The 13554-nt window shown below is 49.4% G+C and overlaps 2 protein-coding genes across 5 annotated transcripts; one reads left to right on the top strand and one right to left on the bottom strand.

Moving 5' to 3' along the window:
- The first annotated feature begins 225 nt into the window (after nt 1-225).
- Nucleotides 226-6508, top strand: Cfb (complement factor B). 2 transcript variants are annotated; one of them, XM_048348118.1, is made up of 18 exons: nt 228-496; nt 594-827; nt 1324-1509; nt 1646-1819; nt 2191-2292; nt 2403-2539; nt 2834-2972; nt 3382-3513; nt 3773-3874; nt 3950-4087; nt 4578-4675; nt 4776-4893; nt 5069-5222; nt 5302-5378; nt 5552-5652; nt 5752-5884; nt 5961-6010; nt 6288-6508. In XM_048348118.1, the coding sequence occupies exons 1-18, from the start codon at nt 433-435 to the stop codon at nt 6441-6443; spliced, it is 2295 nt and encodes a 764-aa protein (XP_048204075.1). In that variant the 5' UTR covers nt 228-432; the 3' UTR covers nt 6444-6508. The 2 variants fall into 2 exon arrangements, with proteins under 2 accessions (XP_048204074.1, XP_048204075.1); XM_048348117.1 differs by having other exon boundaries at nt 226-496; nt 5961-6429.
- A 133-nt stretch (nt 6509-6641) lies between these two features.
- On the bottom strand, nt 6642-13507 carry Nelfe (negative elongation factor complex member E). 3 transcript variants are annotated; one of them, XM_048348152.1, is made up of 11 exons: nt 13368-13507; nt 12836-12918; nt 10639-10708; nt 10398-10543; nt 9706-9780; nt 9567-9604; nt 8994-9409; nt 8754-8898; nt 8535-8589; nt 8199-8301; nt 6642-6815 (listed from the first exon to the last, which is right to left on the bottom strand). In XM_048348152.1, the coding sequence occupies exons 2-11, from the start codon at nt 12908-12910 to the stop codon at nt 6718-6720; spliced, it is 1221 nt and encodes a 406-aa protein (XP_048204109.1). In that variant the 5' UTR covers nt 12911-12918; nt 13368-13507; the 3' UTR covers nt 6642-6717. The 3 variants fall into 3 exon arrangements, with proteins under 3 accessions (XP_048204109.1, XP_048204108.1, XP_048204107.1); XM_048348151.1 differs by lacking the exon at nt 13368-13507 and having other exon boundaries at nt 8994-9018; nt 9067-9409; nt 12836-13218; XM_048348150.1 differs by lacking the exon at nt 13368-13507 and having other exon boundaries at nt 12836-13215.
- Between the last annotated feature and the right edge of the window lie 47 nt (nt 13508-13554).

Raw genomic sequence — 13554 nt, 5'->3', positions numbered from 1 at the left:
GGCCAGAGTGATTCCAGGAAGGTCACAGACCTGGCTGGACAAACAGCTGCCGGACTCTGCCCCCATCACACAGCCTGTAGGGGAGTGAGCTGGGGGCCTACTTAGAGCCTTTAAGGGGGTTTGTGGGGGGGTGGAAGAAGGAAGGGGGATAAAAGGAGAGAGTTCCAGACCTCAGCAGCAAAGGGCGGGGCTTGTACAGTTTCTGTTTCTGTGGTTGGCAACTCAGTGGGGCTTCCCTGCTTGATTGTTCCGGGAAAGTGTGTAGGGCAGGCGGACAGGCTGCAGGTGCCAGCATGGATTGCATAAAAGGCTGGAGGGCTGGTGGAGAAGAGAGTGTGTAACCAGGCCAAGACCTGGGATTTCCATTTGGGTTCTGAAACTGGAGAAGTGCTACTGACCACAGCCTGAGCATTTCTCCTGCCTTCTAGCAGCATGGGGCACAATCCCAGCTCCCAACTCGGCCTTGTATGTGTAGTCTTAGCCTTCTTGTGTGAAGGTAAGCCAAGGGTCATGTGTTCATCCTCCTTCTTGCTCCCCTTTGCACCCCTCCTCTTGGCTTTGTGGGGCCAGGCCTCATCCATTTTTCTCTTCAGGTGTGAGTACAACTCCATTGCCTGCAGACCAGCCCCAAAGTTCTTGCTCTCTGGAGGGGGTAGAGATCAAAGGTGGCTCATTCCAACTTCTTCAAGAGGGGCAGGCCCTTGAGTACCAGTGTCCCTCTGGCTTCTACCCATACCCTGTGCAGACTCGCACCTGCAGATCCACAGGCTCCTGGAGTGCCCTGAAGACCCGAGATCAAAAGATTGTCAAGAAGGCAGAGTGCAGAGGTTTGTGGTGGTGAGGGGGAAGGATGGGGTGGCCACAGAGGCCACAGAGCAGTTAGAGAGCGGCTTAGGGTAAGTTTAATTTTCAGCTGTGTTGAGAACAGCAGGCTGACTAGCTGGGCTGAACAATTCGAAGCATGCTGAGCTCCAGTAGCTCACACCTGTAATCCTACCTGTTCAGAGGGCTGAGACCTGAGGGTCACAGTTCAAAGCCAGCCTAGGCAAGAAAGTCCACGAGACTCTTTTATCTCTAATTAACCACCAGAAAACCAGAGTGGAGCTGTGGCTCAAAGTGGTAGAGTGCTAGCCTTGAGCAAAAGAGCTCAGTCTTCTCTAAGCAATTGCCTGTAAAGCAGCCCCGATAGTAAACAGACTGCTCAGAGATGGGGAGGGAGGAGCAGCCATGGGCTAGACTAGGAAGATGTTGTTTCTCAGTGACAAGGAGGGACATGTTGAAGATTGCCTTTCCCTCTTAGTGACTTCTATTTTTGCATCAAAGCAATCCGCTGTCCAAGACCACAGGACTTTGAGAATGGGGAGTACTGGCCTCGGGCTCCCTACTACAACTTGAGTGATGAGATCTCTTTCCATTGCTACCCTGGTTACACGCTCCGGGGCTCTGCCAATCGTACCTGTCAAGCGAATGGCCGGTGGGATGGGCAAACAGCCATTTGTGATGATGGAGGTAAGCAGCATGGCTGCCACCAGTGGCGACCTTATCTTCCTTTGATGGTAGACTGAGGAATTGGCACTGTAGCTTTTCTCTGACCTGCCTCTGAGCCCTGCACTTGCATTCACCTCTGTATTTTGTCCCTCTGCAGCGGCATACTGCCCCAACCCCGGCATCCCTATTGGCACAAGGAAGGTGGGAAGTCAGTACCGCCTTGAAGACAGTGTCACCTACTACTGCAGTCGGGGACTTAGTCTGCGTGGCTCCCAGCAGCGGATATGCCAGGAGGGGGGCTCTTGGAGTGGTACAGAGCCTTCCTGCCAAGGTGACTTTTGGCCTGCTTCCTGGCTGGAATGTGTCCCCTCAATAGAGCATCGTTTTACCTCTCCCTGGCTTCTCCCAAGTCTTCTTCCCACCTTGGGAAGCAGTCCATCTTTCTAGTCACTGGTTTTGTTTTTTTTGCAAGTCCTGGGGCTTGACTGAACTCAGGGCCTGGGCACTGTCCCTGAGCTTCTCCTGTTCAAGGCTAGCACTCTTACCACTTGAAACATAGCACCACTTCCCATTTTTTTCTGTTTATGTGATACTGAGGAATCAAACCCAGGGCTTCAAGCACTCTACCACTAAGTCACATTCCTAGCCTCAGTCACTGTTTTAACACTCCAAACACTTGACCTAATTTCCGATCTTTCCCAGACTCCTTCATGTATGACACTCCTGAAGAAGTGGCTGAAGCCTTCTTGTCCTCCCTGACAGAGACCATAGAAGGAGTTGATGCTGAGGATGGACACATCCCAGGTTTGAGGGCAGAAGGGGAAGTCAGGGGGGTGGTGGTGGTGGTAAGGGAAGCGAGAGAAGGGTCAGGGGGCCATGTATACTGGAGCCTGAACCTCTCTGCTGACATGCAGGGGAACAACAGAAGCGGAAGATTGTCCTGGATGCCTCAGGCTCCATGAATATCTACCTGGTGCTGGATGGATCAGATAGCATTGGTGCCAGCAACTTCACAGGGGCCAAGAGATGTCTCACCAACTTTATTGAGAAGGTGGAGTTCCCATCCCCTCGAATGGGGGGACCCTGACTGGACCTCATTGTGCTTTCAAGACTGGTTCCCTCATGCTTCTAGCCCTCTCTGAAACACAGGGTTCCAGAAAGCTCCAGGTGTTACTCTGCCTTCTTTCCTCTTTTATGTGATGCAGTAGCCTGTTTAACACAAGTGGCTCTCTGAACTTCAGCCTTTGAACCTATTATGGCCTTCTTTCTTAGCAAACATGTTGAATTTTCCCAACTATGGTATTACATTTTCAAACCCATGACTCCTTGCTCCCCTCACCAACAGGTGGCAAGTTATGGAGTGAAGCCAAAATATGCTCTAGTGACATACGCCACAGCTCCTAAAATCTTGGTCAGAGTGTCTGATAAGAAGAGCAGCGATGCCGATTGGGTAACAGAACAGCTCAACAAAATCAGCTATGAAGGTCAGAGGTTAGGGAAGGGAAGCTGGGAGGTTCACTTTGGGATTAGAGGTCAGAAGGCTTTGAGCTTGTGTGTGTGTGTATGAGGGAGGGAGGGAGGGGGGAGAGAGAGAGTGTAGAGGTATGCTGAGTGAAGCAGTAACCTAATATTTAACAGCCTCTGGCTCTAATTTCATCCTTTGAGCATTTTACTATGGCCATCCCTGTCCCAGCAGGACTGCTTTGTAGCTAAAGGTTGGAAAAAGGGTTATGGGGCAATGAAGGTTAGTGGGAATTTGTTGGGGGCTGTGAGGGCCACTTTGTGGTCAACAAGTAGGTGACAACAAGGTTGAAAAATAGGTGGGATCGCAGCTGTGACTGAACTCCAAGCACTCAAGACAAGGTAAGGTAATGCCCTCTTTCCTCTCCCCAGACCACAAGTTGAAGTCAGGAACGAACACCAAGAAGGCTCTCCAGGCAATCTACAGCATGATGAGCTGGGCCGGGGACGTCCCCCCTGAAGGCTGGAACCGTACCCGCCATGTCATCATCCTCATGACTGATGGTCAGAAAGGACCCTTTTCTTACCCCAGCCTCCAAGCCCACATGTACCCCTAGACTAGGATGGGGCCCTGAATACAGCTCACAGATGGCGACTGAGCTTTCCTGTAATATGAGGGACCATTCTCCCCAAGGCTGTGGTTTGTCATTTCCATCCCGCTGCCAACCTGTCTCCTTCACCATGTGCCACTGCCTCCAGTCCATTTACCTTCTTAGAGCCTCATCCTTACCTCCCATTTTTATGGCCCTTGTCTTTTCTGCAGGCTTGCATAACATGGGTGGGGACCCAGTCACCGTTATTGATGAGATCCGGAGTTTATTGGACATTGGCAGGGATCGCAAACATCCCAGGGAGGATTATTTGGGTAAGTGACTTGCCTAGGACCTAGCACCCTGATTTTCCAAGGCCTTGACCTTCAGCCATCCCTTTTCTTCTTCAGATGTGTATGTGTTTGGAGTTGGGCCTCTGGTGGACCAAGTGAACATCAATGCTTTGGCTTCCAAGAAAGAGAATGAACAACACGTGTTCAGAGTTAAGGATATGGAAAACCTGGAGGATGTTTTCTTCCAAATGATTGGTAGGAAAATACAAGAGTACAAGACCATCAGAAAGTTAGGCTCTGTCCAGGGGTCCCCTGAAGTTGCTCATTTCCTCTACTCCTGAGGTCCTCGGAGTCTGGAAGGACTAGTTCTCCTCGTCTATGGACAGCTCTATTCTTGTTTCCTGGCACTGTCCATTTCCTGACCTTAGAATCACATGAACGCTGGGTAACTTCAGAGGCTTGTCTATAGCATATTTTTATACATGTGGAAACTGAGGCCAAAAGAGGCTTAGGAATAGGAAGTCATCAAGAGTTGGTTCTGAAACTAGGTTTCTGATCTTACTCTCAAGTTCTTTCCATCACACCAGAATGGCCATTTGTCCCCCACATAAGGAATCAAATGTTCCCAGATTTTTCCTCTATGTGGGCCTTTGCTCCCCAGAGACATGCAGATTCTTCCAGAAATGACTGCTGCCACTTGGGAATGAAGGATCCTCAGCCTTTAATACATTCTCCTTTTCTGCAGATGAAACCAAGTCTCTGGGTCTGTGTGGCATGGTTTGGGAGCACAGGAAGGGTACCGATTACCACAAACAACCATGGCAGGCCAAGATTTCAGTCACTGTAAGCACAGCATTCTAGCAGCAGGGACTTGTGGGTGTCGAAGGGCAAAATGTTCACGAGACTGAAGGGTGAGCTTCCCCTCTTATTATTTTGTTTGCAGCGTCCTCTCAAGGGACATGAAAACTGTATGGGGGCTGTGGTGTCTGAGTACTTTGTGTTGACTGCGGCACACTGTTTCACCGTGGACGATGAGAAACACTCCATCAAGGTCAGCGTAGGTAAGAATGCACCAGATGGATTCTGAGCTCCAGGCAACAGCTCCCTTCCTCAGCACCCCACACTCTACCTGTCTTCACTGCAGCACCTCCCTTATTCCCTGGATGGGGGAGAAGAAAAGTCATAGGGCCAGAGGCACCCCACAGAGAAGTGGTACCTACTCTCTTCTCTCCACAGGAGGGAGGAAGCGAGACCTAGCGGTAGAAGAAGTCCTATTTCATCCCAACTACAACATCAATGGGAAGAAGGCACAAGGAATTTCTGAGTTTTATGACTACGATGTGGCCCTGATCAAGCTCAAGAATAAGTTGACGTATGACCAGACTCTCAGGTGAGAGCACATAGGTCCCTGAGGAGAGAAGGCTGGAGGACTGGCCACTCACTGCTCTGACTGTCCCCATCTCCCACAGGCCCATCTGCCTCCCCTGCACGGAGGGAGCAACTCGAGCTTTGCGGCTTCCTCAGACAACCACCTGCCAACAACACAGTAAGGCGTTATTCTGGGTGGGACAAGGATAAGACTCCAGGAGACACGTGGGGCACGAGGGAGCTGCAGTGGGGGCAGATGATGCCCAGCTTAGTGCCTCTATCAGGTGACAGAGGCAATGGGGAGATGGTGCTGGGGGCGGCTGCAGTGATCCAGTTTGTCTATTTGTTCAGAGGAAGAGCTGCTCCCTGCAAAGGATATCAAAGCTCTGTTTGTGTCTGAGGAAGAGAAGAAACTGATTCGGAAGGAAGTTTTTATCAAGAATGGGGATAAGGTGAGGAATTGGGGGAGAGGAGCCTAAGGTTCTCTTGGCCTGTCTTTCCTAAGCCAGCTTTATCATCTTTCTCTCCTATGCTTCCCACTTTCCCCACAGAAAGCCAGCTGCGAGAGAGATGCCCAAAATGCTCCAGGCTATGACAAAGTCAAGGACATTTCTGAGGTGGTCACTCCCAGGTTCCTCTGCACTGGAGGGGTGGATCCCTATGCAGATCCCAATACTTGCCAAGGTGAGAGGCTTTTTGGCAATGCTCTAAATTCCTGAGGCCAATCGTTTTGGTTTCCTACAACCTTTCTCTTCTGCAGGTGACTCTGGTGGCCCTCTGATTATTCATAAGAGGAGTCGTTTCATTCAAGTAAGTGCTCCTTTGTTATCTGTGGGGAGATACCAAGTGGCCAGGATGGCCCCCAAGGCAGTAAAGCAAGCTCAGTGCATATGGCTGGTAAACGGAGGGCAGAGCCTGCTTCATGTTAGGGATATTGCTTGCACTGGCAAGTCTAGGGCCATGTGTCTGTCCTGTGTGCCAGGATTAAGTGTAGCTGGGTTCCTTTAGATGCAAAAGAAATAGCCATGCTTTCTGGCATTAGGAAGAAATCCGCCAAATGATCCATGGCATCTCCTCACTTTGGCAGGTTGGTGTGATCAGCTGGGGAGTGGTGGAAGTCTGCAAAAACCAGAGAAGGCAACAGCAGGTACCTGCTCATGCCCGAGACTTTCATGTTAACCTCTTCCAAGTGCTTCCCTGGCTCAAGGAGAAACTCAAAGATGAAGATTTGGGTTTCTTATAATGGGTTTCCTGATGAAAGAGGGCATGGGCAAATTAAAACAGCTGTGATAATAACTGCATTCCAGCTCCTTTTGGTGTCAAGAAATGGGGGATGTGCACTGGCCATCTTGTTAAACAACTGAGATGAAATCTGACAGCTGTTTTTAAAAGGCCTAACCCCAGTCCCAAGTGCTGAAAAACCAGAGGCTGAAGGAAGATGTGCAAGCTTCCAGCTCAGTGTTTTACTGAGGCCAGCATTGGGGGCATAGGAGGCACAAGGAATCCAGCTTCGTTTTCTAGAAGCCATCTACAAGGTTTTCCTTATAGACATCATCACTGTAGACAATCTGGGTCCTCTTGTCTCGGTGGCAACCATTAGGGCTGTTCTGGACAGCTAGGAAGGAAGAAGAGCAACAGTTAGGTCTGACAAAGATCATGGGTCAAAACCTGAGGCCCACAGCCTCACTATTTCACGCCTGGCAGCCAGTTTTCATGCTGCTCTCTGCTGGCTGGCATGGCCTGTGGCAACCAGTGATGGTGAGCCCAATCATCATGGAGTGTTTAAGATGTTATGGTACACGTGATTATTGTGATGGATACTCTGTTCTTAGAAAATCCTAAAACGTTTTCATAGCTGAAACATGCATGATGTTAAACTACCGCTTTTGGTTGGGACATCAAACATTAAAGCTTAGAAACTCTGCAACCTTTGGTTGATATACTGGTCAATTCTGGTGTCTACAGTGTCTTGCTCTGAATCCTTCTGTTTACTCCTTTTCCAGGAGAATCTATTTTCAGGTAAGATAGGTATTTACTCTGAGAGATGCTACTAGTTCCACTAGAACCGTTGTACGCCAGCTTTGGCTCAGTGTGTGTGTGCTCTCTGGCTTTTCTTTGCTCTATAGGCCATGGCCCTTACTTCATGTCATCCAAGGATTCTGTCCTCACCATTCTGGGGCCAGAGTGAGTCTGTTCCACCTTCCATTCCCTCTGGTCTTGGCACCTTGTCACTACTGACCATCCCTCTTTCTCAAAGTCTGTGTCCTTTGACTTCATTGGCCTAGGGCCTCTGGCGCCTGCTCCCAGACCTCAGACCTGGCCTCCCATCTCCTCTGCAGCAACTCCAATGTCAGCCTAACACTTTAGGACTCCTGAAGACATGTACAGCACAAGAATGGAGTTCCTATTATATTCCTGAACATTCCCCAAGCCAGTCCTGATTTCTTTCTTTTTTTTGGCCAGTCCTGGGGCTTGGACTCAGGGCCTGAGCACTGTCCCTGGCTTCCTTTTGCTCAAGGCTAGCACTCTACTTCTTGAGCCACAGTGCCACTTCTAGCTTTTTCTGTTTATATGGTGCTGAGGAATTGAACCCAGGGCTTCGTGCATGCCAGGCAAGCACTTTACCACTAAGCCACATTCTCAGCCCTGCTTTGGTTTTGTTTTTTCTAAAAGCAGTCTACCTGGTGTTTCTATCAGATTTTAGCCATTCTATGATGCAGATGAATCTAATTCACATTTCTCATATTACACCTCAGTTCTACAGGCTTAACTTCAAATTCTTGTAAAACATGGTGTACACCAGCTCAGAACATGCTACACAGGCGCTCTTCTCCCCTCACCAACCCGACTCTGGTTCTCATTTTCCCTTCCTGTTCCCGCTACTGCTAAAGGACTCATTTTCAATCAACCCTGACCCCTATCCCCTCTAAGAAAGCCCTGGGGTGTGCAGAGGAGCCACAAGGGGGAAGGGATGACCAGAGGAGCCTCCCATTCTTACCGAGGGAGCCCCAGACAGATTTGCCAGTTGCAGCATCCAGCATGGGCTGTTTGCGGGCAATGTTGACTTTGAGCTGCACGGATTCCACCTGGGTTCCATTGAGCTGGAGCAGAAGAGGAGAAGGGACAAAGGAGAGGGGACGGGGCATTAGACAACCAAAGGAGCTATTCCATGGGTTTCTATCCTACGAGCAGACTGAATAGGGATTTGAGAATACATGTTCTTCTGCGTGACTAGAACGAGACCTTGTTATGAGGCATTTCCTCCTGACAAGTATTTTGAGAAAACATGAGGCTAGCAGAAGGAATGGAAAGAACAGGTCTGGGAAGTCCCAACCTCAGCAACGGCCTGATCTGCAGACTCCATCTTTTCATAGGTGACGAAGGCACAGCTGAAAAGAGAAAATAGGGTTAGGAGAGGACCTATGGGACTTCACTGCGGCAAACTAGACTCAGAGCACACAGGCTGCCAAGAGACACAGTGGCTTCCTCCCACAGCTCTCCACCTCCTAGGCTTCATCTAGAACTTTTTACCATGCCCTGTTGTCATCCTTACTTTCTGGGTGGGTCCATGGAGAGGTCAATGATGTTTCCAAAGGGAGAGAAGGCCCCACGAAGGAGGGTGGGTGTCATGTCTTCTCCATACACATAAAGAGTGTTCCCCTTCCGAGGGGCCCGGCGTTCAGGGAACGAGTCTGACCCTATGGGTCAGGAGTCACAGTCACAAGGCAGTCTGTCTCAGCTTCTACCTTAAACCCAGCTGACGTTTCCTTCCCCACCAGTCAAGGTCACTTACTGCGGAAAGGGCCCTCTCGGTCTCGGTCCCGGTCTCGATCCCGGTCCCGGTCTCGATCTCGGTCCCGGTCTCGATCCCGGTCCCGGTCTCTGTCCCGCTCCCGGTCTCGATCACGATCCCTGTCTCGATCTCGATCTCTGTCTCGATCCCTCTCCCGCTCCCGGTCTCTGTCCCGGTCCTGGTCGCGGTCGCGGTCCCAGTCTTTGTCTCGATCCCTATCTCGGTCTCTGTCTCGGTTCCTCTCATGACTGCGGTCCCTGCTGCGGCTTCGAGGAGGAGAGGCTGAGGATCGGGCGCCACCCCGTTCTTCATAGCCCCAGTCAAAGCTTCGAGGGGGGCCATCACCCGTTCCTGGACCCTCTGCTTCTTCTCCATCTGGCCCCAGTTCTCTAAGCCGATCACTAGAAGACACAAAGCTGAGAAGCAGACAGCAAGTTAAAAGGGGCCTTTACCCTGCTGGAGACTCAACAAACACTACCTCTGTCATTAACTCCTTCCACTCCACCCCAAGCCTCCCAAGGAATCAGATATTAACCCCCACACCAAGGGGGGATCCAGTTTTTTCTCTCTAACCTCTCATACAAAGATTTCCTCTGGGGACGTCTAGATGACTGAAAAAGAGACCAAGAACAGTTAAGGTGATATCCCAATACGTGGGCTTCTTGTTTTCCTTGATGCCCAGCCCTGCGGGTTGAGAACAGGGAGCCAGTACCTCCTGTGGGTCGTCATCAGCAGATATGCTCCTCTGGAATGGCTGGAAAGTGGGGACAGGCCCCTTCTCAGGGTCCTGGAGAAGAAGAAACATTTATGAGTGGTGGGCATTGGATTGGAAGGCCGTCCTTCCATGAGACAGATGGCTCCTCTTCCTTCTTTCACACGATTTCTAATTTTTTTCCCTCTTTCTCAATCCTACTACATTCCTTATGTGATTTTAAATATTTCACTTTTTAAATAAGTGACTTACTATTCATGTGAAGTGCTGGCTTTGCCTAAACCTCTCTTGAACCTGATGACATTTTTAAGTTGCTTTTGAAGCAACATATTCCAAGAGTTCTAACCCTAGATTAGAATGTGTAAATAAGGAGAATATGTAAAATGGAGAAGACTGTAGGAATCACCTAGACTTTTCATTTTTTTAGATAAGAGACCTAAAGCTGTAATTAGGTGTGGTTCAGTCCTCATTATTTCCTGAACCCATGGACATCATAGTGAGAGCCCATTTTAAAACAAAACAAAACTACTCTTCTAACACAATGAAACAAAAGCAAAAAACAAAAACGTCCAACAATCACACAGAATGACACAGCAATTTTCTCATGTCTGAAGATGAATTTCTACCCCTTCTAACTTGGAGGGATACTCTCTGATGTTATGGGTCCCCTGCATGATTCCGCTTGTGCTCACCTTTAATTTCCCCTCTAGGGTTCGAGAGCGTTTGAAGCCTGAGTTCTTGGTCTCGGCTTTGATGGCACTGATGGCTCCTGACTTCACCAGCTGTTTTGCCTGCTCTGTTGCTGTGGCTGTGTCCACCACAGGCTGCTCTGAAAGTGCTGGAGTAGTGAGGGAAAGAGACATTTTGTTGACTGTAGTAGAGTTCTGCCCCATGTCACCCACGTTTCCACGGTCTCCATTTCCCATCACTCACAGCGTTTGACGCCACCTTGGCTGGCCGTGCTACTGCTACTTTGCTTCTTCAGAGCCAGTAATGCCTTTTTCTGGGAACGAGGATGGGAAGAGAGGTCAGTGTGGGTTGGTCCCTGGTTCTGCCCCCTCCCGATATCTCTGGGTACTTCACTTCAAGTACAACTTTCTTGGAGATAACAAAGCAAATGGTACTCGTGGGGAGGTGCACGAAGGCAGCCTGCTTCTGGCATCTGGTCCCCCATCTCATCTATACTGCCAGCAATATTTAACCTAACCAAACCACGGTATTGAGAGGCCTTCAAGAGAGTTACATTTGTCAAGTAGAACAAAATAAAGCATGAACCAGAGCTAGTCACCCTTCACTTCCTTCATCCATTTTCTGCATATTTAATGACTCCCAGATACTGAAACAGAAATATACAGAAATAAAATATAGTTGCTACCCCAAAGAGTTCCTACCCTTGGGCTAGGAATGTGGCTTAGTGGTAGAGTGCTTGCTTAGTGTGCATGAAGCCCTGGCTTTGATTCCTCAATACCATACAAACAGAAAAGGCTGGAAGTGGTGCTGTGGTTCAAGAGGTAGAGTGCTAGCCTTGAACAAAAGAAGCTCAGGGAGAGTGCCCAGGCCCCCAAGTTCAAGTCCCAGGACCGGCAAAACAAGCAAGCAAACAAACAAATAGTCCCTACCCTCGAGATGTATACAGTCCAGGAAATAAAATGACTAAACTGAATTGCCAAGAATGATTATAACAGGTGCAGATTCACAGCTGGATGCAAAAAAGACCTTCTGATACTTAATTAGCTATTAAACTGGCCTCTAGGTAAGATCTACTTAACATAAATAGAAGAAGATTTAGACAAAGCAGGGTGAGAAAGATTCAATTTGCAGAGAAATGGTTTTAGGAATGCCCGTTGTGGGAGCGGTAATGGTTCTGTTGGATAAAAAGAAGGCCAACAAGTTAAGACTCTGTTCTATATACAATGTGAAATGTCTTAAAGTTTTGAGAAAGAGAGCTGACTTTAGCTTTTTCAATACATCATTGTAACAGGAGTAAAAAAGTCTGCCCAGAGGGGCTGGGAATATGGCCTAGTGGCAGGAGTGCTTGCCTCGTATACATGAAGCCCTGGGTTCAAATCCCCAGCACCACATATGCAGAAAATGGCCAGAAGTGGCGCTGTGGCTCCAGTGGCAGAGTGCTTGCCTTAAGCAAAAGGAAGCCAGGGACAGTGCTTAGGCCCTGAGTTCAAGGCCCATGAATGGCAAAAAAAAAAAAAAGTTTGCCCAGAGAATGACCAAGAAACTTAAGAGACTATTACACCTTCAGTGAGTGTCAGAAAAGCCCTGTGCTGAGGGATGCCCAGGAATGAATAAACAGGAGAAATGATGTAGAAATAAACATAAAAAGGACTTGGCATGTTGGGTGTGGTGGTCTATGTCTGTATCTTCAGCTATTCAAGATGCCAAGGCAATATTCAAGACTAGCTGGGCAACTTGGCATCAATGGCTCATATCAGCAATCCTAGTCACTCAGGAGGCTCAGATCTGAGGATTGCAGTTCAAAGCCAACTCAAGCAGTCTATGAAACACTTACCTCCATTAACCCCCAAAAAGCTGGAAGCAGAGCTGTGGCTCAGTGGAACAACACTAGCCTTGAATGCAAAAAGCTCAGGGACATGAGTTCAAGCCCCAAAACAAGTGCACACAAACACACACACCCAGGACTAGCTGGACTACATGGAGATCTCATCTTCAGAAAAAAAAAAAAAAGGTATTGGGCTATACAAATAGTACCAAAGTGAAAGATGAGATTTCAAGTTCAAAATACAAAAGAATTGAGAGTAGTTGGTCCTATTTGAAGGATCAAGAAAAGGGACTAGCTTAGACAGGAAGATGATAGCTTCAATTTGGGTATCTGAAGGTTTTCAGCAAGGCATTGGATGGAAGTGGGGAATCGAATCTGGGGAAATCTAAGTGGGAAATTCAGAAGGAAAGGTTGACAATTCCATGCAAGACAGAACAGAAAAGGGATAAGGTCCACATGAAGGCTTGATAACACCCACCTCCTGAAGCTGCAGTGTTGATATGTCTCCAAGAAGAAGCCACAAGAACCCCCATCCCATCACACTCACCCCTGGTGGTGTTCTCAGAATGCAGAATCTGTGAGAGGTTAGTCATACCTCTCACCTCACTTCCTCACCTTTTTCTTGAGTTTGTTGAATTTCTTCTGTAGCGCCTCCTCCTCCTCGCTCAGTCCCGGAGGTATCACCAACATGGTGGTTCCTAGTTTAGGGGCAGGACCCAAGACATCTTTCTCCACTGTCACCATCCGGAGTTTACATGCCGTCCACCCCGTACCCGAACCACTTCTCCAGGGCTGCCTACTCCTGTCTTCGGCCTTTTGCTAACGCTTGTTTAAAACCAGGCTGCCTTCTAAACTCCCGCTCGTCGTAATCAACCAGCACACCCTCGTCTTCCAGGTTCACAGACGGGATTCACGGCCCGGGAGGGGGTGCTGTAAAATACCTTCACCATCGCCAAGACCATGGCACCAGACCTCCCCCCACCCTCCCCATTAGGGTACGGCCAGCCGTGAGGTCCCGACGGCAGAGGGGACGGTTGACCGAGCATAGCGCTCTCTGAGTAACAAAAGAGGAGGAAAAAGAAAAGTGAGAGCTCGGGAAAAAGGGGCGAAAAGTGGGGGGGGCGGGGGGGGGAGAGAGAAGACTTACCTGAGGGGGCGGCACCCGGGGCCCCACGGTCTCAGGAGGCGCCCGCGCCAAGCCTCCGCCAGCGGGCTCAGGACGATGACGTAGCAGGGGGCGGGCGGAGAACGCGGTAACCAAGGCTGCCGAGGCGCAGGAACTTCCGCCCGGCCTTCCTCAGTCCGCCGCTCCTGGGGGGAGGCGTGCCGGAAGT

Source organism: Perognathus longimembris, chromosome 6 (assembly GCF_023159225.1).
Source record: "Perognathus longimembris pacificus isolate PPM17 chromosome 6, ASM2315922v1, whole genome shotgun sequence".
In the NCBI taxonomy this organism is placed as follows: domain Eukaryota; kingdom Metazoa; phylum Chordata; class Mammalia; order Rodentia; family Heteromyidae; genus Perognathus; species Perognathus longimembris.
Note: the sequence above shows the minus strand (reverse complement) of the source record. Positions and strands in the feature narration are given on the sequence as shown.